General features: G+C 33.0%; 2 protein-coding genes across 2 annotated transcripts; both read right to left on the minus strand.

Moving 5' to 3' along the window:
* Positions 1-15: 15 nt before the first annotated feature.
* On the minus strand, positions 16-18871 carry LOC148308348 (transmembrane protease serine 9-like). The gene is made up of 8 exons (XM_088261938.1): positions 18813-18871; positions 17916-18108; positions 16210-16462; positions 15142-15451; positions 12048-12155; positions 1735-1921; positions 977-1226; positions 16-309 (listed from the first exon to the last, which is right to left on the minus strand). The coding sequence occupies exons 1-8, from the start codon at positions 18856-18858 to the stop codon at positions 16-18; spliced, it is 1641 nt and encodes a 546-aa protein (XP_088118064.1). The 5' UTR covers positions 18859-18871.
* Positions 18872-20802: 1931 nt separating this feature from the next.
* On the minus strand, positions 20803-24499 carry LOC148308349 (trypsin-1-like). The gene is made up of 4 exons (XM_088261918.1): positions 24449-24499; positions 23402-23597; positions 22806-23055; positions 20803-21096 (listed from the first exon to the last, which is right to left on the minus strand). Exons 1-4 carry the CDS (start codon positions 24492-24494, stop codon positions 20803-20805), a joined length of 786 nt encoding a protein of 261 aa, XP_088118044.1. The 5' UTR covers positions 24495-24499.
* Between the last annotated feature and the right edge of the window lie 677 nt (positions 24500-25176).

Below are 25176 nucleotides of genomic sequence, written 5' to 3' on the forward strand. Positions count from 1 at the left end.
CATAATAGCAATAATCTAAGCATTGACGTTAATCCAGTTGATGAAGTTAGGTACCCTGGTCCAGACTCCAGGGTAACCAGGCTGAGCGCATCCCCTTCCCCAGGAGGTGATGCCGATGAGGGTTCCGCTGACCGTCAGTGGGCCGCCAGAGTCTCCCTGGCAAGCGTCCTGTCCACCGGATACGATGTTTCCAGCGCAGATCATGTTGGCCGTAACGACGTTGAATCCGGCGTAGGCATCCACGCATCGCTGTTGGTTGACAATGGGGATGATCACCTTATACAGCTGAAGGGGTGAAGAGCCACCCTCCTATTAAATAAAACGTCATTATTCTTCTGTTTGATTGTTGTGAAATAACATCTTGCTACTTTTCAAAGTACCAATTTTAGCATGATTGATCAAATTAAGCCTTTGCATATTTTGGGGCTTTTGGTCAGTTCTTTGAGTTTTATGCTATAAGTATGTTTTTTTTTTATATACATTGACAATAAGTCCATCACCATCACTCATGATTAATAATAATAACAAAAAAGTTTTAATGTTTTTTATTTGATGGTTTAATTCCCTTAATTTGATTAGAGAATATGTTAACTTATCTATTTTTGACAGTTATAAATGCATTCTCCTTGTTTTAAAGTTGATGAATACGATTTTTTTACTTTAAAACTTGGATATTTCTTTTTAAACTTTGAAAATGATTTTACATTAAAGTATATCAAAGATATTTGTTTTTTAACACCTAACGGCACTTTTAGTATTTCTATTTAAAAAAAAACATGATATCTTTATGGATTTTATCTTTCTTGTTCCGTCTTGATTGGAAGTCAGAAGTGGAGATTGTTTATATTAATCATTCTTCGGAAGAGTTTTGTTGATAACAGCATAATCTTTTTGCCTAGTTTTAAACTTTCTGTAAACATCCAGTTTTTATTTAGCGTTTACATGTTTTGTTAACTCATGTTTTACTCGTACTTACGCTAAGGGTTCCCCATCCTGTAACGAAAGCACTGACGCCATCAGAGACAAGCTGTCCTTGGGATGGGAGAGTGACTGTTGCAACGGAGTTGGATAAAGTCAGAGAATAGGAGAGGGTCACCAGGGCAATGTCATTATCGAGAGCATTGTTGAATCCAGAGTGTTGTACGATGCGAATAACGTTAGTAACCTGACCACCGTTGTTGTGGGTAGTGGAACCAGCTCGGACTCGCCACTGGGTCGTTGAAGTCCTAAGAATAATAAAAAATGTGTTCAACTGATTTGGTTAGGCCTTTGTGCTACCTTTAGACCTTTATGGTCTTGGCTTGGTGAAAATTGAGCTAGTTGAGTGAGGTCTAGTTTAAGGATTCAATATCATAAGCTTTTAACCATACAAAATAGTGTGAAAACACTTCAGATTGTCACTACCAAATCATATTAGATGATCTTCTTCCTTCATCTTATTACTTTTTTAAGATTCAAGGATCTCTCTGTATCATTATCCGTCTTTTGCGACGTGGACTGTCAGCTGATAGGAGGTCTTCCTAGTGGTCTTCTTCCATATAGGATCTCTTGAAGAGCAACTCGGGTCGGTCTATTTTCTTGCATTCTATTAACATGGGGATTCCAGAATCGTCTTTGCTGTCTTCCCCATCCGACTATATCTTCCGTACTACACATTTTGCCAATTTATGTGTTTTTAATTTGTTCTCTTTATGTGTAACTGCTAAACTAATTCACGAGACTTCAATATTTTACCTGTCAACGCAGTGGGCTGCAGTTACTACAACAGTCCTAGAGATTATAGAGCCTCCACAGTAATGGCCAAAAGTACCTGTTCCTGGGTCCATCATTAGAGACACCTGGTAAGGTGCTTCGGTAATATCAGCAGGACTTCCTCCAACTATCTTCCCATCCAGCGTGAATTCCGATGGGAAGACGAACGCTGCTATAATAATTAATATTTATTACTTTTTTAGTCAAATCCTAATCATAAATTTGAAAGGAGATCACTACATTTAATCATATGAACTTTTGATCGGCGTCTACCGAATGGCTTGCATTTAAATCTTGAATTATACCACATTTTGAGTGTGTCTAAATACTTGATCAAAAATCTGTGTTTTCTCCACTCAGGAGTTATTTTGTAAATTTTTTTACATCTCAAAATAGATGAAGACAAATGTGGAAGTCTTAGTATTTACAGTGTTTATGACCTTATGTAAATTATACTTATCCTGTGAAACATAGCACCTTACAATAGTCCAAAAAGTCTACTTAGCTTTGAGCATAGACGTTTAAGACGAGTTTTGGTTATTTAATGGTTTGATTTCATGAGGAACCTAGGAATAAGCCATAGGATCGTGTCTTTCTTTATGTTCATAAATATATGCTTAAAACACTTACCATTTCCGGCACATAAGATGGCGGCAAATATAAATAAGAACATCTTGAAGGTTTGCTAATCGATATTGAATAAAAAATATTTTATAAAACCATTGTCTTTTATCAAAATTATATTGATAAAATATTCGGCAACTCACGCGTGTACATAGTTTTTGAATAAAGTAGTACAAAAAGGCTTAATCAAAAAATTAATACTTATGTTGCAGTGATGTTTGTAATGATAAACAAATAATCTATTTAATCCGTGAATGTTAATACGTTATGTTACTCACATATTTTTTGTTTAAGTAACTACAAATCAAAGTTAATTTGTATGATGGAGACCTTGGGAGAACAAAGAGGTGTCGGAAGACTCCAAAAGAGATGGTCCGACGACATATGGTCGCTATGGGGGGGTAGAAACTATCTGCAAGCAGATCTGGAAATGGAAAGAAGGGGAAGAGGTCCATATCCAGCAGTGGAGGTCAGAACGCTCTTGGAGAAGAAGAAGAAGATAATAGATTGAAGGATTGGTGCATCGTTTTTTATGATTCCCTAAATGCATATAACATATTATTATTATTGAAAATAACAAATAAATTAAATAATAAAATCTCCAAAACATTCAAATACCTCTCTTTAAGTAAGGTTATATATTTATATATGTATATATATACATATATATATATATATATATATATATATATATATATATATATATATATATATATATATATATATATATATATATATATATTGTATATATATAAATATATATATATATATATATATATATATATATATATATATATATATATATATATATATATATATATATATATATACATATATATATATATATATATATATATATATATATATATATATATATATATATATATATATATATACATAAATATATATATATATATATATATATATATATATATATATATATATATATATATATATATATATATATTTACATATTTGACACGTCCATTCATATGTGAGTTCTTGACAGCCTCTATGGTTAAGCTTTTTACTATCAGAGACCCTTATTTTAAATGTATGTTAGATTCTACCCAAATTATTTTACATATGCATAAGGAGACGCCTGAATGCATGATTTATTTTTTTATGAAGCTTATACAGGACTCTTGTACAGCTTATTAGGACCTCTATAATCCGAACACCTCTGTAACCCGAACGTCTACTCATACCTCCCGCGCTTCTTTAAAACGGAAATCCGTTCTACCACCAATATATTCCTGTGCCAGAGAAGATGCTTCTATGGAAGTTACGAGACAAAGCTTTTTACTTGTAATCATAAAAAAATCTCGATACAACTTAAATATTAAATTTCTTTTAAAAAAAAATTGATATATATTTATAATTTCACAATACGTATTTATTTTATTTGATAAAAATGTACTACAGATTCTCTGTACCGTAATTGGAACGCTTCACTAGTCCGAACGGAGGGTAAATTTGAAATCAAACACAGATTTTTTGAGTCTACTATTTTATTAACAAAAACACATTAAAAAAAATATTTTGACAATTGTTTCGCCAAGTTAGGGCATTATCATGTCTGCTGTAATTTGACCACTCATTTTATTGATATCATTTTGTGTGTGTGTCTAAAGGCATATTGTTTGTGAACACAAATTTGAATTTTTCTACTTTAAGGAGCTATTTTTGCATTGAAATCTCACTATAAATAAAGGAGAAAACGATTATTCAAACCCCGTTTATAATTGTAAGCGTTGTTAATACTTAAACTTCCATAATCTTCTTCATCTATGTTAACATGCCAATATGTCAATATCAATAACTCCCTAGTGGAGAAACTTCGATTCGTGAACAAGGATTTGGACACATTTTAAATATTGTTGCACAAACAACAACAACAACAACAACTATAACAACAACAACAACAACAACAATAACAACAACAACAACAACAACAACAACAACAATAACAACAACAACAACAACAACAACGCAACAACAACAATAACAACAACAACAACAATAACAACAACAACACAACAACAACGCAACAACAACACAACAACAACAACAACAAAAAATGCTGGGAACAAAGTTAATGGTGCACTGAAATCAGTTATAGCAAATAAAAACCTATCAGCGGAAGCTAAACTGGCAGTGCACTACGGAGTCCTGGTTCCAACTCTAATGTATGGAAGTGAAACATGTAGTTAGCAAAAGAAGGATGAAGGTAAACTGAATGCAGTCGAAATGCGATCTCTCAGAAGAATGTGAGACAAAACGATGTATGATAGATGTACGAATAGTGAAATAAGGAAGGAATGCAAAGCTGAGATAAGCATTATCGATAAGATTAAGAAAGGTGTGTTGAGATGGTTTGGACATGTAGAACGAATGAGTGAGGAAAGAACGGTAAAACAAATTTATGAGGCGAATGTTAGCGGGAAAAGAAGCAGAGGAAGACCGAGAAAACCATGGCACGATCAGGTATGCCAAATACTTGAAAGTGGTCAGGTTAGGAGTCGTAACCATCGGCGGGTATGTATGAGGAGATGCATGAACGTGGAAGAGGCGAAGAATGTCTGCAAGGACAGAGTGGTGTGGCGCTCTATTCTCTCTGCCTATCCCTGCAGGGAAGCGGCGTGATGGTTAGTTAGTTAGTTAGTTTTTAAATATTGTAATGTTTTTTTTATTTGCAAGTGTGGCCTAACGAGAATTCCAGACCTTTTTTTTATCAGATCCATGAATATAGCCACCAGAAATGATAATTTTTATTGTTTGATAATTCGATTCCACGTACTGATTGTTATTATTAAGAAGGTATAAATTTTCTGGTAATTCCCACATATTATCTCTTACATATTAAAAAAAAAACTGATTAACTAGTGAAATCATTTTAAATCGATGTTTATCGTTATCATTTAAAAACAATAAACGTATGATTTTTTATGACGAATTATGTATTATATATTTTATAAAATCAATTATTATTGAACTTTGTTATTTTTTAATCTTTTTATTTCCATAAAACCGTCTAGACATGAGCGATCGAATTAAAACACTAAATTTAATAATGAATTTAGTTTATATGTCTTTACTTTATTCGGTTTTTTAATTCGATTTTTTAAATCCTTTCAGTCCAAAGATTTGGTTGCGTACCTACTGCATGTTTATAGCCTATATTGCTCACTCTTTTCAAGAACGTCGTAAATCAAAAATCGTCAATTTTCAGTTGTGCATGTTTTCGGAATGCCTAGAATGTACAATATCCCAGCAAAAGTGGCATATTTTAAACTTAATATTTACCCTTTTTTTTAAATTTATTATTAGATTAAAACCAATATTTTTAGCTTTTCCACTTTTTTTATTTGACCAGCGACCGGGTTTCGTCGTTACCGACATCATCAGACTGGTCTGATGATGTCGGTAACGACGAAACCCGGTCGCTGGTCAAATAAAAAAAGTGGAAAAGCTAAAAATATTGGTTTTAATCTAATAATAAATTAAAAATGCAATTCCATCACGAAGTGTCAGTGGATAATATAAATCAAATATTTACCCGCTACAGAACAGAAAGTGTTGTTTTTGCATTTTGAAGAAAAAGTATTGTTTAATTATTTTTTTAAATAAACTAAATATTTTACAAATAGAGAAAAAACCTTCAGGTTTTGCCTAAAAAGATTTGTTTCACAGTAAAAAGTTCAGTAAGTGGCTTGATATTTATTTTTAATACATTATATTATATTTTTAAACTTTAAAAACGTTCTCCTGAAAAATCAAGTTTTTTTGATTTATGACGTTCTTGAAAGGAGTGAGCGATATATGTATATTTGACAATTTGACATCAAAATTTGAAGCTGGAAAGAAATACTCATATAAACTACAAAAAAACGAATACCATCATATTCGCTAACCGAAAACCGTCTATAAGATTTTTCATTGATAAATTTTTCTAATGAAATTATGTTTAAAAAAAAAGACTTGGTTAACAACATTTTGAGTGTGTCCAAATACTTATTCATCTGGATTATCTCCAATTAAAAGAATTATTTTTTATATTATTTAAATTAGAATTGGTGACTGTTACACATGTGTAAAGTGATCACTTAAAGCTGCCAATGACGGTCGTAAGCCCCGTAAATGCCCAGACTTATATTATGCCCGTATTCTTCTTCATATATGTATGTTAAGACGTCAAAAGATAATATGAAAATATTGGTTGTTTAAGAAAATTCTTCTTGCGTATTATGTACAAGGATTTATAGCATAATCACCTTATACTCATACATTAAAATGATTGTGAATACGTATAGTAAATAATAAATTAATAAGGTTGAAATCATGTTTAAAATTTATTTCAAGTCATGAGATTTATGATACATATATCGTATGTATGACTTAAAAAAAACGTGAGTTGTGTAGTTGTTAATCATGGATGGAATGGTGAATGTTACATGTATGTGAAGTGATCACTTAACTAGCCTATCACAGGTCATAAACCCTGTAAATACCCAGACTTCCATATCTTTCTTCATTTTTGTTGAGACGTCAATATATATATATATATATATATATATACAGTATCTACTCAATGAATTAGGGCCACGCAGAATTTCGCGCAATTTCTCAATTCAAACAGGAATAACTCAGAGAAAACCTTGAATAAAACAACATTGAATTTTATTTACACATGAACACTTTATTACGCTTAAATTATGCATATATTTTCATATAAATAAAGTTAGTATTTAGTATTTCCACCTTTGGCAGAAATAACTGCCTCAATTCTTTTTGGCATACTTAAAATGCACTGTTTTATCATATTTTTTATTTCTTCGTCTTCTGACCAAATTTTTTGAATATTTTTTTTTAGACAGTCTACTGTCGGATTTGGAAATGAGTATACCTTATTTTTTAACATGCTCCATACGTTTTCTATAGGATTAAGGTCCGGAGAATTTCCAGGCCAGGGGAGCAAAGGCAGATTTTTGTTAGACAAAAATTTTATTATTGATTTAGCCCGGTGGCAAGGTGCCCCATCCTGCATGAAGGTGTATGAACCTTCTGTTGGGTCGAGTGTATGGTAGAAGGGCAATAAAATTCGTTCGAGGACCTGCTTATAGGAATTTTGGTTCATTGTTCCTTCCACGAAAAACAACGGCCCAGGTAAATTGTTAATAATACATGACCATATCATTGTTGCAGGGGGGTGTTTGATAACTTTTACCACACAGGCCTCATTGTAACGTTCCATTGGTGTTCTCCTGACGAATCGACGGCTCTCTGTCACGGCTTCTAACCGGCACTCATCACTAAAGATGACCTGAAAAATAATGAAAATTTAAGTTTAATTCAAATATATAAGTTTATTTACTAAAATAATATGTTGAAAATTCAATTTAAATACATACCTTTTTCCAATCATCTACCGAGTAATTTCGATGTAGCCTGGCCCATTTTAATCGATCCGCTTTCATTCGTGGTGTCAATTTTGGTACTTTTACAGGGCGCCTGCATTTCAGATTTACTTCGTAAAGACGTCGCCTCAGTGTTGATACCGATATATTTATACCCTCTTCTTCCAATTTTATTTTTAATGTTTTTGCTGATGCACTACGGTTTTCTAAGGCACTTTGAACGATTTTTCGATCAGTCCTCGGTGTTGTTTTTCTAATCCTACGACAGTTCTTTCGCCGATTGCTGGTGGCGGGTGACTGATTTTTTATTGATTTTGAAATTCTGTCCACTGTTTGACGAGAAACGTTTTCTTTTTTTGAAATTTCTCTATTAGATAGTATTCCTAATTTCAGTAGCACTATAACACTAGACTTTTTTTCCTCAGAAATGTCTTTACTTTTTCCCATTTTGTCCTTTTCAAAAAAAACACGTGTGTTTACAAAAAAAAATTATACTTTATGAACTAAAATTAAAAATTAAGTTTTTTTCACAAGACACGATAACTATATAACCTTTCTGAACAAAACAACAACCAGAACTCAAGAAACTTCACTAATAAATGAGATAGGACTATTTTTTGAACTTTCAACTATCTGTCTACCTGTGATAATTAGGGACCTTTCTCAGAAAAAGGGTTTGAAATTTTGTAAAGGCTTAAATAATCCAGGTATATTTTACATATTATTGAAGGTAATATACATGATATTAGATGTCAATAGAAAACTTAAAGTATTTATGTAAAATAAATATAATAATCCAAAAGATTTCAGAGTATTCAAAAAAATAATGGGTGGCCCTAATTCATTGAGTAGATACTGTATATATATATATATATATATATATATATATATATATATATATATATATATATATATATATATATATATATATATATATATATATATATATATATATATATATATATATATATATATATATATATATATATATATATATATATATATATACATATATATATATACATATATATATATATATATATATATATTTATATCAGTGGCGTGCCTAGGGTTTACCAGTAAGGCAAACCCATTATTTTTCACATTCGTGAATATATGATGTACCTATAATTTCTTCACCTCATAACATTCCCAGTATAGTAAGCATCCAGAAAGTATTATAAATATAAACAATGTATTGTAATCATTGTAAAAATATGCATACATGTAGCTTTTGTAAGGTATAGCCATCGCCTTTAAATAAAGAAAATGTTCACTTTAATAGAATATCTTCCTCAGATATCAACCATTACCAATAAGTACCATCACCATATAATGGCATGCATAGTGTTTAATAATCAAATAAACGCGCGATAATTTAAAAATTGTCACACATTAATTATGTATTTTTAATAATTTGGTCTAGATTTATTCATTTTTATTTGGAGTTTTTAGGCAAGCCGGACTTTTGGGCTTCTAGGGAAGTACCGCCACTGATATATATATATATATATATATATATATATATATATATATATATATATATATATATATATATATATATATATATATATATATATATATATATATATATATATATATATATATATATATATATATATATATATATATATATATATATATATATATATATATTTATATATATATATATATATATATATACTAACTAACTAACTAACCATCACGCCGCTTCCCCGCAGGGGTAGGCAGAGAGAATAGAGCGCCACACCACTCTGTCCTTGCAAACATTCTTCGCCTCTTCCACGTTCATGCATCTCCTCATACATACCCGCCGATTGTTACGACTCCTAACCTGACCACTTTCAAGTATTTGGCATACCTGATCGTGCCATGTTTTTCTCGGTCTTCCTCTGCTTCTTTTCCCGCTAACATTCGCCTCATAAATTTGTTTTACCGTTCTTTCCTCACTCATTCGTTCTACATGTCCAAACCATCTCAACACACCTTTCTTAATTTTATCGATAATGCTTATCTCAGCTTTGCATTCTTTCCTTATTTCACTATTCGCACATCTATCATACATCGTTTTGTTACACATTCTTCTGAGAGATCGCATTTCGACTGCATTCAGTCTACTTTCATCCTTCTTTTGCCAACTCCATGTTTCACTTCCATACATTAGAGTTGGAACCAGGACTCCGTTGTGCACTGCCAGTTTAGCTTCCGCTGATAGGTTTTTATTTGCTATAACTGATTTCAGTGCACCGTTCACTTTGTTCCCAGCATTCACTCTCCTTTCTATATCTTTATCAATCTTTCCATCCCTAGAAAACATACTACCTAAATACACGAAATCATCTACCTGTTCCAGAATCTCTCCGTTTACCAATATTTCACATTCAGATCTGCATTCTTCTCTTTCAAAAACCATAATCTTAGATTTGCTAACATTCATCAATAAGTCACTTTCCTTGCACACATTATACACTTTTGTCACCAACGCCTGCAGGTCTTCTCTGCTATCGGCAAGAAGAACAGCATCGTCAGCATACAAAAGGCAACAGACAGTCAAATTATTCATTCTGGCTCCAACATTTAAATCTTTCAGTTCTTTCATGCAATTATCCATGTATAGGTTAAACAGCCACGGTGACATTACACATCCCTGCTTAACACCTTTAGAGATGCTAAGCCAGGATGAAAATGAACCACTTACCCTTATGCATGCAGTGCTATCCTCGTACAAGGATGCTATGCCTTGGATAAGTTTACTGCTTACCCCATACTCAGATAACACCTTCCATAGCTTCGTTCTATCAACTCGGTCATACGCTTTCTGCAAATCCACAAAAGCACAGAAAAGCTTTTGGTTTTTGGCCAAAAACTTTTCAGTGATGTTGCGCAAGGCAAAAATTTGATCCGTACATCCTCTCCCATTCATAAATCCACTCTGGACATCCCACACTTTGTCCTTTGTTATGGTTCTCACTCTTTCAATAAGGATTCGACCATACATCTTGCCAACAGCACTCAATAGACTGATTGCTCTATAGTTCCCACATTCCACCCTAGAACCTTTACCCTTGTAGAGAGGCATTATAACTGCCCTTCTCCAATCCACCGGAGTATAACTCTCCTCCAGACAACGGTTAAAGAGCCTATGCAACCATGTGAGAACTATTTCGCCACCATTCTTGACGTATTCTGCGGCAAAATTGTCGAATCCTAGAGCCTTTCCATTTTTCAAAGACTTAGTGGCATTCTTAATTTCTTCCATACTTATCTCTCTTGAAACATCATTCACACGTATTCGGGGAAATGTACTTACGTCACTAACGTTATTAATCGTATGTGTTTCATACACCTCCTCGAAATACTCTTTCCATCTCTCTTTTATATCTTTTTCATTCGTCACCATTTTTCCGTCTTTCGCTGCAATCGATTTCGTACATACATTCAAGCTTAGACTTCGGGAGTTTTTGACTTCTTTCCAGAAAATTTTTATATTTTCTTGGAAATTTTTTGTCATTTTTACTCCTTCATCCTTCCTCAACAAACGTTTTCGTTCACTCACCCCTTGCTTAACTTTCATTTTACAATCCTTGTATACTTTTTTAACCGATTCATACTCAGCGGAGCTTTTATTCCTCACTGCCAAACACTTTAACCACGCATTCTTCTTCTCTTTCACTAAATCTTTAACATCATCATCCCACCACGCATCGCCTTTTTTCCTTCCTTGTACCGCTGTACCACACACTACCTTTGCGGATTCACACACACTACCTTTCAGATGTTCCCACATTTCATTTATACTAAGTTCATTTACATCTTCCGCAATCAACCTGTTGCATACGTCTGTTTCAAACTTAACTCTTATGTCATCATTCTGTAGCTTTTCTACTTTGACTCTAGAAGGAGCCGCCACCTTGTTCGTTTTGGCCCTCCACCCTTGGAACAGAATCACTCTTGAAACTACCAAAAAGTGATCTGTTTCCATTTCGGCCCCCCTGAACACTCTTGTGTCTACTGTGGCGGATCTCAATCTAGAGTCAATGACGACATAATCGATAATAGACCTTTCATCACATCTCTCCCAAGTATATTGATGGATTCCCTTGTGTGCAAAAAAAGTATTTGACACAAAGAGATTCCATTCCAGACATACCTCTAGCAATCTCTTCCCATTATCGTTCACTCTCGCATCTCCATACAAACCGAGCGCTGATTCAAAACCGTCTCTCCTTGTACCAACCCAGTCATTCAAATCACCGGCCAGAATTACCTTTTCATTATTCATTTTTCCATTCATCACACTCATTACATTCAACCAAAACTCATCCTTCTCAGACTCGCTGTCGGAGTTGACGGGGGCATATCCTATTAAAACAAGTAGCTTTGTTAACCCGACTTTGAATCTGACAAACATGAGTCTTGCGTTGACGAACACATACTCTTTCATACATTCTACCATCCTGGGTGATAGAAACGCGGCGACGCCCCGACAAGCTCTATCTGACTCCGGGAGTCCGGACCAGAGAATCAAAGTGCCGTCACGTTCCATCGATCCACTACCTTTTTTCCAGCTTTCAGTCACACATAACAAATCCAAACACTTACTTTCCATTACATCACACAGTTCATTCATTTTTTCATCCATACGTCCTCTTACATTCCACGTCGCAATCCTGCATTCATGCGCTATCCTCTTCTTTGCGCCTCCACGGGAAAAGCGGCCAGCTGGGTGGCGAACCTCAACGTGGCCATTTATGGGCATTTTCCCACATTCCACAACTTACTAACTATTATATACTACATACTAATTGAGTCACAGCACACACACAAACACCACTGGGTAATACCCTGTCACTAAAACCGAAAACATATATATATATATATATATATATATATATATATATATATATATATATATATATATATATATATATATATATATATATATTTATATATATATAAATATATATATATATATATATATATATATATATATATATATATATATATATATATATATATATATGTATATATATATATATATAAATTATATAATTAGTAATTACAAGTCGTAGAGTAATTTTAAACGAAGATATAATATTTACATAATCGTCATCTCAGTGACGCATCAACAAAATATTTTTTTTTCACCTTAAAATTATATTATCTTTTTATTAATATGATTGATCATATCTTTTAAATGTTTATTCAATTTGATGATAACAACACGAGATAAAAAATATATTTCCAAGGTTACTAAAGTAATTAAGAATAAACAAGAAATATCGATTTCTATCGCCTTGAAATAAATTTAACAAAATTTCGGTATTTTTCCAAAAAATTATCTAAGGCCTTGTATTCGTTGAGTCGTAACTTAATTTTCTTCAAAATCCAGATAACATTTTAAGTAATTGTTTTTTTTTTTCTTAAAACACCGTTTTCGCATTGAAAAAATGTTTTTAAAGAACAATTTTTAATTTATTATTAGATTAAAACCAATATTTTTAGCTTTTCCACTTTTTTATTTGACCAGCGACCGGGTTTCGTCGTTACCGACATCATCAGACTGGTCGGTAACGACGAAACCCGGTCGCTGGTCAAATAAAAAAGTGGAAAAGCTAAAAATATTGGTTTTAATCTAATAATAAATTAAAAATGCAATTCCATCACGAAGTGTCAGTGGATAATATAAATCTATTAAAGAACAATTGAAAAGTAAGGAGTTTAAAAATCTGTATGTATTCTAAAAAACAAAAAAAAAATGCAATAAACATTCTTGGATGTCACATGTCTGTTCACATGTGCGTGAACAGACATGTGACCTCTCCGGTACTCTCCTGTGGAATGAATTCTGTGTTATCGAATATCCCCTTAAATGCAAGTTTTTCTCTTGCGTGAAAAGAAAAAGAAAATAATGGAAAACTTAAATTTCAACATGATGAAGAAATTCATTCAACTAACTGCAGTATACATGGAGTTTTATAATTATTAGCAACATGCTTATTTAATATGTTTTTTACACTTTATTCTGATTACACTGGCCAACAATTCATTTATTCATATAATAAATTTACATTTTTATTTATAACATAATACATTTGAATCATTTATACATATGGATAACTTTTATATTTCGATTCGCTGTGCCTCTCCATAAAAGAGTCTGTGCTCTTGTGCTTGGAAAGGGACTTATACTCGTGGTTTAATGTTATATAATAAAAGATATAACAGTTTTTTTATATATATACTTTTATATTTTATTTTTTATTTTTTTATTTCTTTTTTTTTATTTTTTTTTTATTTTAATTTTTTTTTTTACTTTATTTGTTTTTTATTTTTATTATTTTATTATTATTTTTATTATTTTTATTTTTTGATTTTTAATTTTTTTTGATTTTGTAACTGAAATTATGATGACTGATTTGGACTTACTTAATCGTTCTTATTCAAAGTCTATATGGTGACAAGCTTGTATCACGTCAAATTGGATGTTACAGTCATGGATCCCATACGTTGAAACCTTAATAGGTTGGTATCTAGACATGCTTCAGTCTAAGGTCTAAGGGATTAAAAAAATATTGATAATTATGGAGTTACAATGAAAATATGTTAACTTATTTATATTGAATATTTATATTTATAATATAGATAAATAATAAGATAAACTTTATTTTTGACATCTCATCAAAGATGAAGAAGAATATGGAAGTCTGGGCATTTACGGGGCTGACGACCGTCATAGGCTGGTTTAAGTGATCACTTGATTCAAGAAGTAGATGGTTTAATTAAGAAAATGGTTGTTTTTGACACACATCTTTCTTAGTTAAATCTTTCTTTCATTCATTGTTCACCGAGTGAAAAGATGTTTCTGCCAGTGTCTAGTATTATTGTTTTTCACAAACAAAATAAAAATAGAAAATAATAACAACAATAAGTATATACAAAATTTCATAGTTTAAATACGTTAAGCTTTATCATTTTATAAATTATGACCGCAATTCTAGAATAAGGTTCACAAAGAATGGCGGATACTTGGGTGGGGAGTTGGATTCCTGTGTTAAGCTATATATAATAGAAAGTTCTATCGTATATTATTTTGAGAAATAAAAAGATTTCGTTTTTTGATCTACTCACATTTTTATTAACCAACTACTTTCGGCAACAACCTGTTGCCCTCTTCAGGGTTTAATTTAATTAAACCCTGAAGAGGGCAACAGGTTGTTGCCGAAACTAGTTGGTTAATAAAAATGTGAGTGGATCAAAAAACAAAGTTGTTTTATTTCTCAAAATAATATATCAATATGATCCACAAGGATAATGCTTTCAATATTCAAAACAGTTCTATCTTAGTTCTCAGAAGTCATTTTGGAATTAGCATCTATCCAATCCCTCGCGCTTGAAACTTTCATCCAAACGCCAGGATAATCAGGTCGCGCACATCCTTTTCCCCATGACGTAATTCCGATCAGGGTGTCATCCACTACCAGAGGACCTCCGGAGTCGCCATTGCACGCATCCTGTCCGCCAATACCGAGCCTGCCAGCGCATATCATGTGCTCTGTGATCTTCATGTATATGGTACTGTAGGCGGCGTCGCATAGTTTGTGGTTTATGATCGGAATTGTGACTTTTTGTAAAACGTTAGTAGCAGATCCACCCTCCTACAATAAGAATAAGAGAGATTTAATGTCAGAGATAGAGAAAGACAGAGAGAAAAAGAGAGAGACAGAGAGAGAGAGAGAGAGAGCATCTCAAAAGACAAACAATACAAAATTTGAATGAAAAATAAACTGTTTCTTTAATATTAAAGCTGTCATTGATTGGTGGTTCAATAAATGGTGGTGGCACTGACATAAGTGGTTTGCGATTACCACAATTAAGATTTTAAGAAAAAGCGGTATTTACTAAATAAAACTTAAATTGAATATATATTGATATGACCAAAAAGTGACTGCCGAATCAATTGATAAAATAAAGATAGTCAGAAATAAGACTCTAAGGAGCATATATGGCAAGAGTCAACGAGATAATGAACACCAGGATAAGGGAAATATGCGAGATCGAAGATGTCGTTAGGTGGGGAGGGCAACGAAGAAGAAAATGGTATGCGCACGAGAGGAGAATGGAACCATCCAGACTCCCCCACATTGCACTGCACAGTGAACCCCAAGGTAGACAACTCCCGGGCATACCACCAAAGAGATGGATTGATAGGGAATCGTCATTACAGGAGGCTATTCCCTCTAAAAACAGGCCACAAGGCTACACCAAGAAGAAGAAGAAGAAAACAAAAAAAAAAAGACGACGGAAATATGAGATATATGTCCGTGATACGATATTTTTGAGGTAACGAGAAAAAATTGCATAGTCGAACACCTCACTCATATCATGTAATGTACATTTTTAGATGAAAAATTACCTTTAAGACTCCCCATCCACTAGTGTCAGCACTAATTCCATCAGGTATTGACAGTCCTTGGGTCGGAAGAGAGATGTTGGTGACATTTTCATCAAACATTAGAGGATCCTTTAATTTGATGATGGCGATGTCGTTATCAAAGTACCTCCTGTCGAAATCTTCGTGTTGAATAGTCTTCTCAACCTCCACTAACTGTCCTCCGATATTATTATACGTGGAACCAGCGCGAACTCGAAACTTCGACGGCAGAACCCTGTGTATAATATAACCAAAAAACAAAAACATAAAATTTATATTACACATACGAAATAAACATTAAAAACAAAAAAAAATATTTCTTGAATGTTTTTCGCAGATACTTTGTAGCACATTTTATAAACTTCATAAAATAAAATAAAAACTTTGTTTTAACCACTTTTATTATATTCTCAATATTATTAATATTTAAAGCATTTACTTTGTGGTTAGTCATTTTTACTTATTTATTTTTTTACAAAAATGTTAATAAAATTAGTATATAACCACTCACCGAGATTTTTACGTCTACCGGTTTCGAGACGTACCCGTCTCTTCGTCAGGACAATCACTAAAATTGTTTGCATGCTGTGTTAGTGATTATCCTGACGAAGAGACGGGTACGTCTCGAAACCGGTAGACGTAAAAATCTCGGTGAGTGGTTATTTACTAATTTTATTAACATTTTTGTAAAAAAATAAATAAGTACTTTTATTATCATTATTTTTATTCACAACGTGACGGTCGTCAGCCCCGTAAGTGCCCAGACTTCCATATTCTTCTTCATCTTTGATGAGATGTCAAAAATAATATTATTTTTATTATGAAGGGTAATTATCTATAGCCTAACTATAAGTATTTCCATTGATTAAAGAATGATTAAAGAAAACACTTCGCTATTTACCACTTGAGTTTTATTAAAGACTACATGTTTCAGAAGTTAAACTTCCTTCATTCAGGTCTGTATAATAACTAAAACATAAAATATAAAATTGTTCTATAAATAAGGAGAGGGGAAAGTAAGGGGAAGGGGTTAGTCAAGGGATGGAGTTTGAAAACAAAGGAAAAATGGAAAGCAATGGTGAAGAATTTTGAAACAATATATTATTTAATAAATTATTATTAGAATTCAGGTTTTTTTGGATTTCCATGTTTAAGTATTTCCATGTTTAAGAATTAGTATATATACCCTGATGATGACAAGGTTCTTGTTGAAACCGGTTGAAAAAAGTGTGCCAATGAAAAGTGGTTAAAACAAAGTTGTTTTATTTTATAAAGTTTAAACATAGTTTAGCTAGTTTTGATCTAGTTTAGAAAGTTTTTCTTGTCTGGCTAGATAGTTAGTTTAGCTAACTTGGCTAGTTTGGCTAATTTGGATTGTTTGTCTCATTTGACTTGTTTGGCCAGTTTTATTATTTTAGCTAGTTTGGATAGTTTAGTCAGTTTAGTAAAGAGTGGTTCGACTGCAGCGCTGCGTCATTATTTAGTTTATGAAACAGGCACTTGTAATAGAATATCAAAAATGGTTCGATCCAAAGGTAAAAAATTGATTTCATATATTAAAAGCATTGTTTACTTTGTGGTATGGTAATATTACACTCTCCTTATCATTCATCGTTCACTTTGTGTAATACCACATACAAAGTGAACAATGAATGATAAGGAGAGTGTTGTAAATAAGTTGATATTACCCATCAACGCAGTGGGCAGCTGTGACAATGAGACTCTCGCTGATGATGGATCCTCCACACCAGTGTACGTAGTATCCTGTGCCATAGTTATCCAAAAGTAAGGCTACAGTATAAGGTGCTTCCGCTATGTCAATCGGAAATCCACCGATAATCCGTTCTTGCTGAATATTTGGTAAGCGCAGCAATGGATGACCTAGACAAATCATTAGCTTTAAGGGTTTTAGTATATACAACATGTTGAGTGTGTCTAAATACTTGCACACATATCTGGATTATCTCCAATCAGAAGTTATGGACCATGACAACCTATTAGGGTCGTAAGCCCTAAAAATGTCCAGCCTTCCATTCATGTGGTGGAGAAAATACAGATATGCGAACAAGTATTTGGACACGTTCAAAATGTTGTGAATAAAATGACTGGTAAAATTATTAGCTGTATAAAATTTTAAATCACATTTTCAAGCGTTCCCAAGTGTATAAAAAGTAATACAAATAATTTAATTGCATGTGTGTAATTAAAATTAATTAATTTATAAAACCCTCTAGTTGACCTTGTTGATAATAAAGCTCTTCTATAATAAAGCCTTGTTGATATTCAAACCCTTATCCGCACCTCAATGGTGCATAGGAAACTGCATCATATAAACGCAGTGTTATCTTGATCGTTAACACATGATGGAAAGGTTCATCAGCCCTCCGCTTTCAAGATTATCAAGATAACACTGCGTTTATATAATACAGTGCCCAACGCACCCTTGGGGTGCGGATAAGGGTTTGAAGAAAAAGTATGTACAATTCATAATACGTGGCCTGTTCAAATTATACGTAGACTGATAAAACAAGCCAAAATGTACTTTTAACAATGTTTTGAAATGAATGAAAAACCAAATACAGTACCTTTAGTTGAAACCACTAGGAACAGAATAACCGTTAATAACAACATTTTACAATTTTTAAACTAACTATTGTATAAGGAAATCGTTCTTTATATATTGTAGAATGCAGACATGTTTATTTAATCGATAAATGTAATTTCTCAAAACGATTGTGCAAAAGTAATTAAAACTATCACCTTTTATTGAATTCAATCTATCGTTCAAATATTAGCTTTGTCATATTGTATACTTTTCCAGGAAGAATTGACAATAATTTGCAATACAAGTAAACATATATTGTATTAATTACTATAATAATTACTGCAATAATTTTCTTATAAGTTCTTTTTTAAAAAGGAATATCCTCGCAAAGCCTCCACTTTTAGAGGCTTGTCTGCAGGTAGGATGGTAAGGGTAGGTAAGATAAGTGTAGAAAATACATCACAAACACCCAAACCTATTGAAAATAAATCGTTCAACAATTTATTTTGCAACTGTAAGGAATCGAACCCACAAAGTCAGTTTCGCTGTTCAGAGTCCAGTATGTAAATAAATTCAGTAAGGATCTCGCATACATTTAAAAGGTTACTTAATAAAAAGGTTACTGAAAATCAATCGTCGATGGTGCCGAGAACTCGCACATAAAACGACGTGTGAATTATATGATATAAATACTGGTATGAGTTGTAAAACTTTGAGAATTGTGATTGTCAATCATGGATAGAATTGTAAATGTTACTCGTGTATAAAGTCATCACTTACACCAGCTTACGATGGGTCGTAAGTCCTGTATAGCCAGACTTCCATATTCTTCTTCATCTACATATGTTGAGATGAGAAAATGTAAAAATAGGGATATTTGGCACTAATGTTGTAACATTAAAATATTAAATAATAAATAAAGAAAACGGTGTAATATTTAGAGTGAATTTATTTATAATAATTTACTTACAGTTAGAACAATACAACTTAATAAATAAAATGTAATTATTTTTTCGTTTATTGTAAAAACAAAAAAAAATGCGACATGTTTTATTTTAGTAGGATTATTTTAAATTTTCGAGAAATAATTCGGTCAGGAGTCGAGAAATAATCTACGGGTATGTATGAGGAGGTGCATAAACGTGGAAGGGGCGAAGAATGTTTGCAAAGGCATAGTGGTGTGGCGTTCTATTCTCTCTGCCTACCCCTGCGGAGAAGCTGCGTAATGGTCAGTTAGTTTAGTAAGTTAGACAAATAGTTGAGGAAGGCATGTGCGAATGCACAAACTGCAGAGGACGACACGCTTGGCTTACATGGACCAAATTATCTTCGACATGTTCGAAGCTGATATGACGAGTTGAAGAGACTGACCATGAAAGAAGCTAACCAATCATCTTTATGTTTTCTTACCACAAAGAAGAAAAGAAGTGGTATTACAAAAAGCGAACGACTAATGATAAGGGGAATGTTATATTACCATGCCACAATGTTAACAATGATTTTAATATCCAAAATAGAAAAAAAAGTGGTTTAAAAAATCATAATGTATCTGACATGAAAAAACAAAAGAAAAGAGAGAATACTAATATACATTCAGAATATATACTGAAGGGAGAGAAATGCAAAATAAAATACTCAATGTTGTTAAAAACCAAGAAAAATGGAATGTGGACTCAAGACATCCCTACCTCTTAACAGTGGGACCTCAATTAGCAGTACACAAGTCCTGGTAGCAGTCATAGTGTACAGAAGTGAGACATAAATTTGTCAAAAAACGTATGAAAGTAGAAAGAGCCACGAATATATGAATGATGTTCGAATGATGGAATGAGAAAACAATGCAAAGCTGAGATAAGTATTATCGATAAAATTATGTATGTGTGTATATTTGGTTCGAAGATATGGCCTAGGTGACGTTGTCCATGACAAAAAGACCTACAACCTGATGACGAGGAGAGCTGACCCCATAAGTCTAAAAAGAAGATAAGTTGGGATGTAGCCAGGAAGAATACATGATTGGAAATTTGTGACTATATATTTGTGTTGATCCAATTTCTATAACTAGCAACCCTGGTCCACACTCCAGGAAAACTGGCCTGCGCACACCCTCTTCCCCATGAAGTTATACCAACAAGGACCTTATTGACTACCAAGGGGCCCCCCGAGTCACCCTGACACGCGTCCTGACCCCCGACGCCGATTCTGCCGGCGCAAATCATGTTGGTCGTCACAGGGTTGTAAGCGGCGTAAGCCTTGACGCACTGCTTTTGAGGGATGATCGGAATATTGATCTTGTAGAGATTGATCGGCGCAGTACCGTGTTCCTAAACAAACAAAAAATTCTTTAATATTTCTTCCGGATACTATGTGGCACATTTCATAAAACTTTGTTTTAGATCACTTATATTTTTGATACTTTTCTCAATATACAAGCTCCTTGGCATACTCAGGGATGGATACTCTTTAAACCGTAAATACTCATAGTTAGGTGAGTAGGCAAAATAAAGGAGTTGGTAATTAAGTGATTCCTTTACTCCGCCTACTGACCTTACTATGAATATTTCACAGTTTCAGGTTTAGTACATAACCATCCCTGAAGATGGTAAGGTTCTTGTCGAAACCGATAGGAGAGAAGAACTAAAAAAAATGTTGTTTTAAATATTTTTTTAGTTTCAAAACGTAAAGTTATTTTTTTTATAATTTACCACATTTTTTCTTAGTTACACTGCACGTTACAGAACGGAATCTTACTCATGAAGACTTTACATCCAAAACGTCGTCAAATTGGTTAGGTTAAAATATTTACATTTTGACATCTCAACAAAGATGAAGAAGAATATAGAAATCAGGGTATTAACAGGAATTATGATCTGTATACGCTGGGTGATCACTTTATACACGTGTAAGATTCACCATTCTGCCCATGATCGACAACTCCACTGCTCAAATTATTGGAAGCCATACATTTAAAATCAATCTCTTGTCGCTTCATGTTTGAACTCGCGCCAGCATTTACGGTTGATTTGAGAAAGCTTTTATTTAGCAGAAACCCTTTATTGTTGAATTGACATTGAATTGAAACAAGATGGATGCCGCTATTTTATTTAATAATTTTTGTGTCACATGATTGGTCCTGCGTTGTCGCCATTAAACTAAAAATTAACATAAAAAAAAGGTATTTTCAATACAGTTTAGTAATGCCGTCAAGGCAAAAAAGCTGCCACTAAACCAAATTTAGAAGAATAATACGACGTATTTAAAAAAAATAAATATTCCAAAAATATTGTTTGAAAACTGCTAAATTTAATCTTTTGAGCCAAAAATCCTTGTTTTTATTATCAATACGAAAAAAAAACAAATTCGTCAAGTACCTACCTGGCCTAGTTAGGTACCTACAGATAACGAAAAATTAATCTGTTGACGAGACAGTAATGAAGCATAGTAACAGATAAATCAAAAAGTGTTAAAAAAACTCCAAAGTGGAGAAAACCCTGATTTGTGAGTATTTGGACACATTCAAAATATTGTAAAAATAACTGGTCAAATTACAAGGTGCATAGAATTGAAAATCATGCGTTTCCTAGTGTGTAAAAATAATCCGGGTTACGCATATTGAATACATAAAAAAAAGGATCTCTGCTAAATAAAAGATTTCTCTATCTAACATAGATGGCTCTTGTGAACGTGTATGTACTGTGTAATGAGATTAATGACACAAGTCCAAATTTTTTAGTAGTGTGGTCGTCTATCATGGGTGAATGTTGCACGTGCGTAAAGTGATCACTTGACCAGCCTATGGTAGGCCATAAGCCTTGTAAATACCCAGACTTACATATTATTCTCTATCTATGTTGAAATATTTAAAAAATGTTAAAAAGAACTCGCAAGTGGAGAAAACTTAGCTTGGTGAACTAGCATTTTGACATACTCAGATTGTTGAAAATTGATGTATTGATGAGATCAAAAGCTCACTCTGGGTAGCATAGTGACAGATAAACAAAAAAAATCAGTTAGTAAAGTTACTCAAGCTTACTTTTAGCATTCCCCATCCAGTAACAAATGCGTTGGCATAGTCGGCAACTGCCTGTCCTTGGACTGGCAGCGCGATTGGAGCCACGTTTGGTCCTAATACCAGCGGAGAGACGAGGTGGAGTACGGAGATGTCATTATTCATGTTGCCGGAGTATCCAGTGTGTTGTATGATGCGAGCAATACCAACAACCTGCCCGCCTGAATTATGGAAAGAGGACCCTGCTCGCACTCTCCATACAGCTTCTATGGTCCTAAAATATAATAAATTAAAATAAAGAAAAAATAAGTAAAAAAGATGAATTGACAGCTTGGTATCAACATCGCAGGAGGCTGATCCCTATTAAAAATAAACCACAAGGCCTACACCAAGCTGAAGAAGAAGAAAAATATAAGCCATAATGACAAAAGAGACTTATTAATTTCATAAACGAGGCCCTAAATTTAGTAATAAATTTGAAGTAAAAAATCGTTTAGGCATATTTGATAACAGTGTCTTTTTTAAGGTATCCAAAAGTGTAATAAATACATAAGATACATATTAAAAAAATATTGAAGTGACCATTTCAAGAGGGGATGTTATTTAAAAATTATAGTTACCCGTCAGTGCAGTGCGCAGCTGTGAGGACGATGGTGGTACTGATGATGGAACCACCGCAGGCTTGCACAAAATTTCCATTATCCCAGTAGTCCTGAAGGAGAGCCACTTGATATGGGGCTTCCTTAATATTTGCTGGAGTTCCGCCAACTATCTTTCCATCCATCATGGGTACTCGAGGAAGTCGTAAAATTGCGCCTATAAATAAATGAATTCAAGTTTAGGAGACAAAAACGATAGTTGAACACTCAGGTAATAAATAGTTTTCTTTCAAATAGTTAAATACTATTTTATTTTGAGTAGGGTCTATCCGCCTCCGTACTGTAATGGTCAGCACGCTCGGCTACCGTACTGGAGGTCTCGTATTCTATTCCCAGAGGGGGAGTCAAGAAAATATAAGTGATTTTTTCAATCTAATATTTATTCAATATTACCCTGCTGTTTATATGATGCCCTGTGCACCATCGGGTGTAGATGAGGGTTTAAAGAATTTGAATACAAGGAATAGAGTTTATAGTGCTTTAAATAGAGTAATAAATAATAAATATTGTGTGCAAATAAAAATATGGCTATGGAAGCCAAACTAGCAGTTTATAACAGAGTGCTAATACCAACACTGATGTATGGAAGTGATACATGGAGTTGGTAAAAGAAGAATGAACGATGGCAGAGTGAACAGCGTTACCTCAGACGAATGTGTGAAAATGATGACAAAAGGAAGGAATGACTCTATGAAACAAATATAATGAACATACATGTGTGACGTTCTGGTATCATAAAAAATGAATAAAATTAAATTTGATTTGTGAATTTCGTAAAAAAATATGGAATAAAAACGAAAATAAAGGAAGCAACAATATAAATTAAAATCTAAGTAATAAAATACATAATATAAAGCCATAGAATGGATGTAATGGATCTAAAAAGAATTTTCAATTTAAAAATACAGGGAAGCATTAAAAAATAAAGGTGATTAGTTATTACAAAATTTAAAAAAAAATCAAAATTAAAATAAAAAACTAAAAATTATAATTAAAAAATAAACTTACCATTGGCGCACAGCAAAAGGGACGCAATCACGACCAGGAGCTGCATTTTGGACGTTGGATAGAAGACAGATACTTGTGGCCACTTCCGTTAGGCTTAAATACCAAATAGTGCATCCAATAATTGGATCACAAATCGACATTATCAGTGATATCGATGAACTCAAAAAAAGACAATCCATACTCCACTTATGCGAATCGTATCTAGTTCGAAATAAGTTCTCAAGAGCTCAAATAATTGTGTAAAATGCTCTGATTTTAACAAAATGCTGCGACATTGACACAGTTCTTGAAAATAACCCAATTTCTAACATCAAAAACGAGTCGTCGAGATAGATTAAAAATATTAATAAGAATTATCTATCGATTTCCAAATACTTCTTACTTTTATAAACTGGTTTATTTAACAAAATTGTTATAGAAGTATTGATGTTTTTCAGTGATTGAAATGTAGATAACTATTGAGATATTGAAAATATCTCGAATGATCTGAACCACCGTAAAGAAGTACTGAGAAGAGTCAGTAAAGATCTTTTACTGTGGATCCTATACAGCAAACCCAATCAAAGGAACTCTTAGTACCTGGGACAAGTCAGGAGACATTATACCAGTATTAAGATTTCACGTTCATGTTTTGACTTTATAATGAAAAATCAATAGAAAATATATTTTGACATCTATACATAGATAAATTATGAAAAAGAAAGAATGCAAGACATTATTGATAAAGG

The sequence above is a fragment of the Brachycentrus maculatus genome, unplaced genomic scaffold (genome assembly GCF_059751285.1).
Source record: "Brachycentrus maculatus isolate JH-2025_06_01 unplaced genomic scaffold, ASM5975128v1 h1tg000169l, whole genome shotgun sequence".
Lineage (NCBI taxonomy): Eukaryota > Metazoa > Arthropoda > Insecta > Trichoptera > Brachycentridae > Brachycentrus > Brachycentrus maculatus.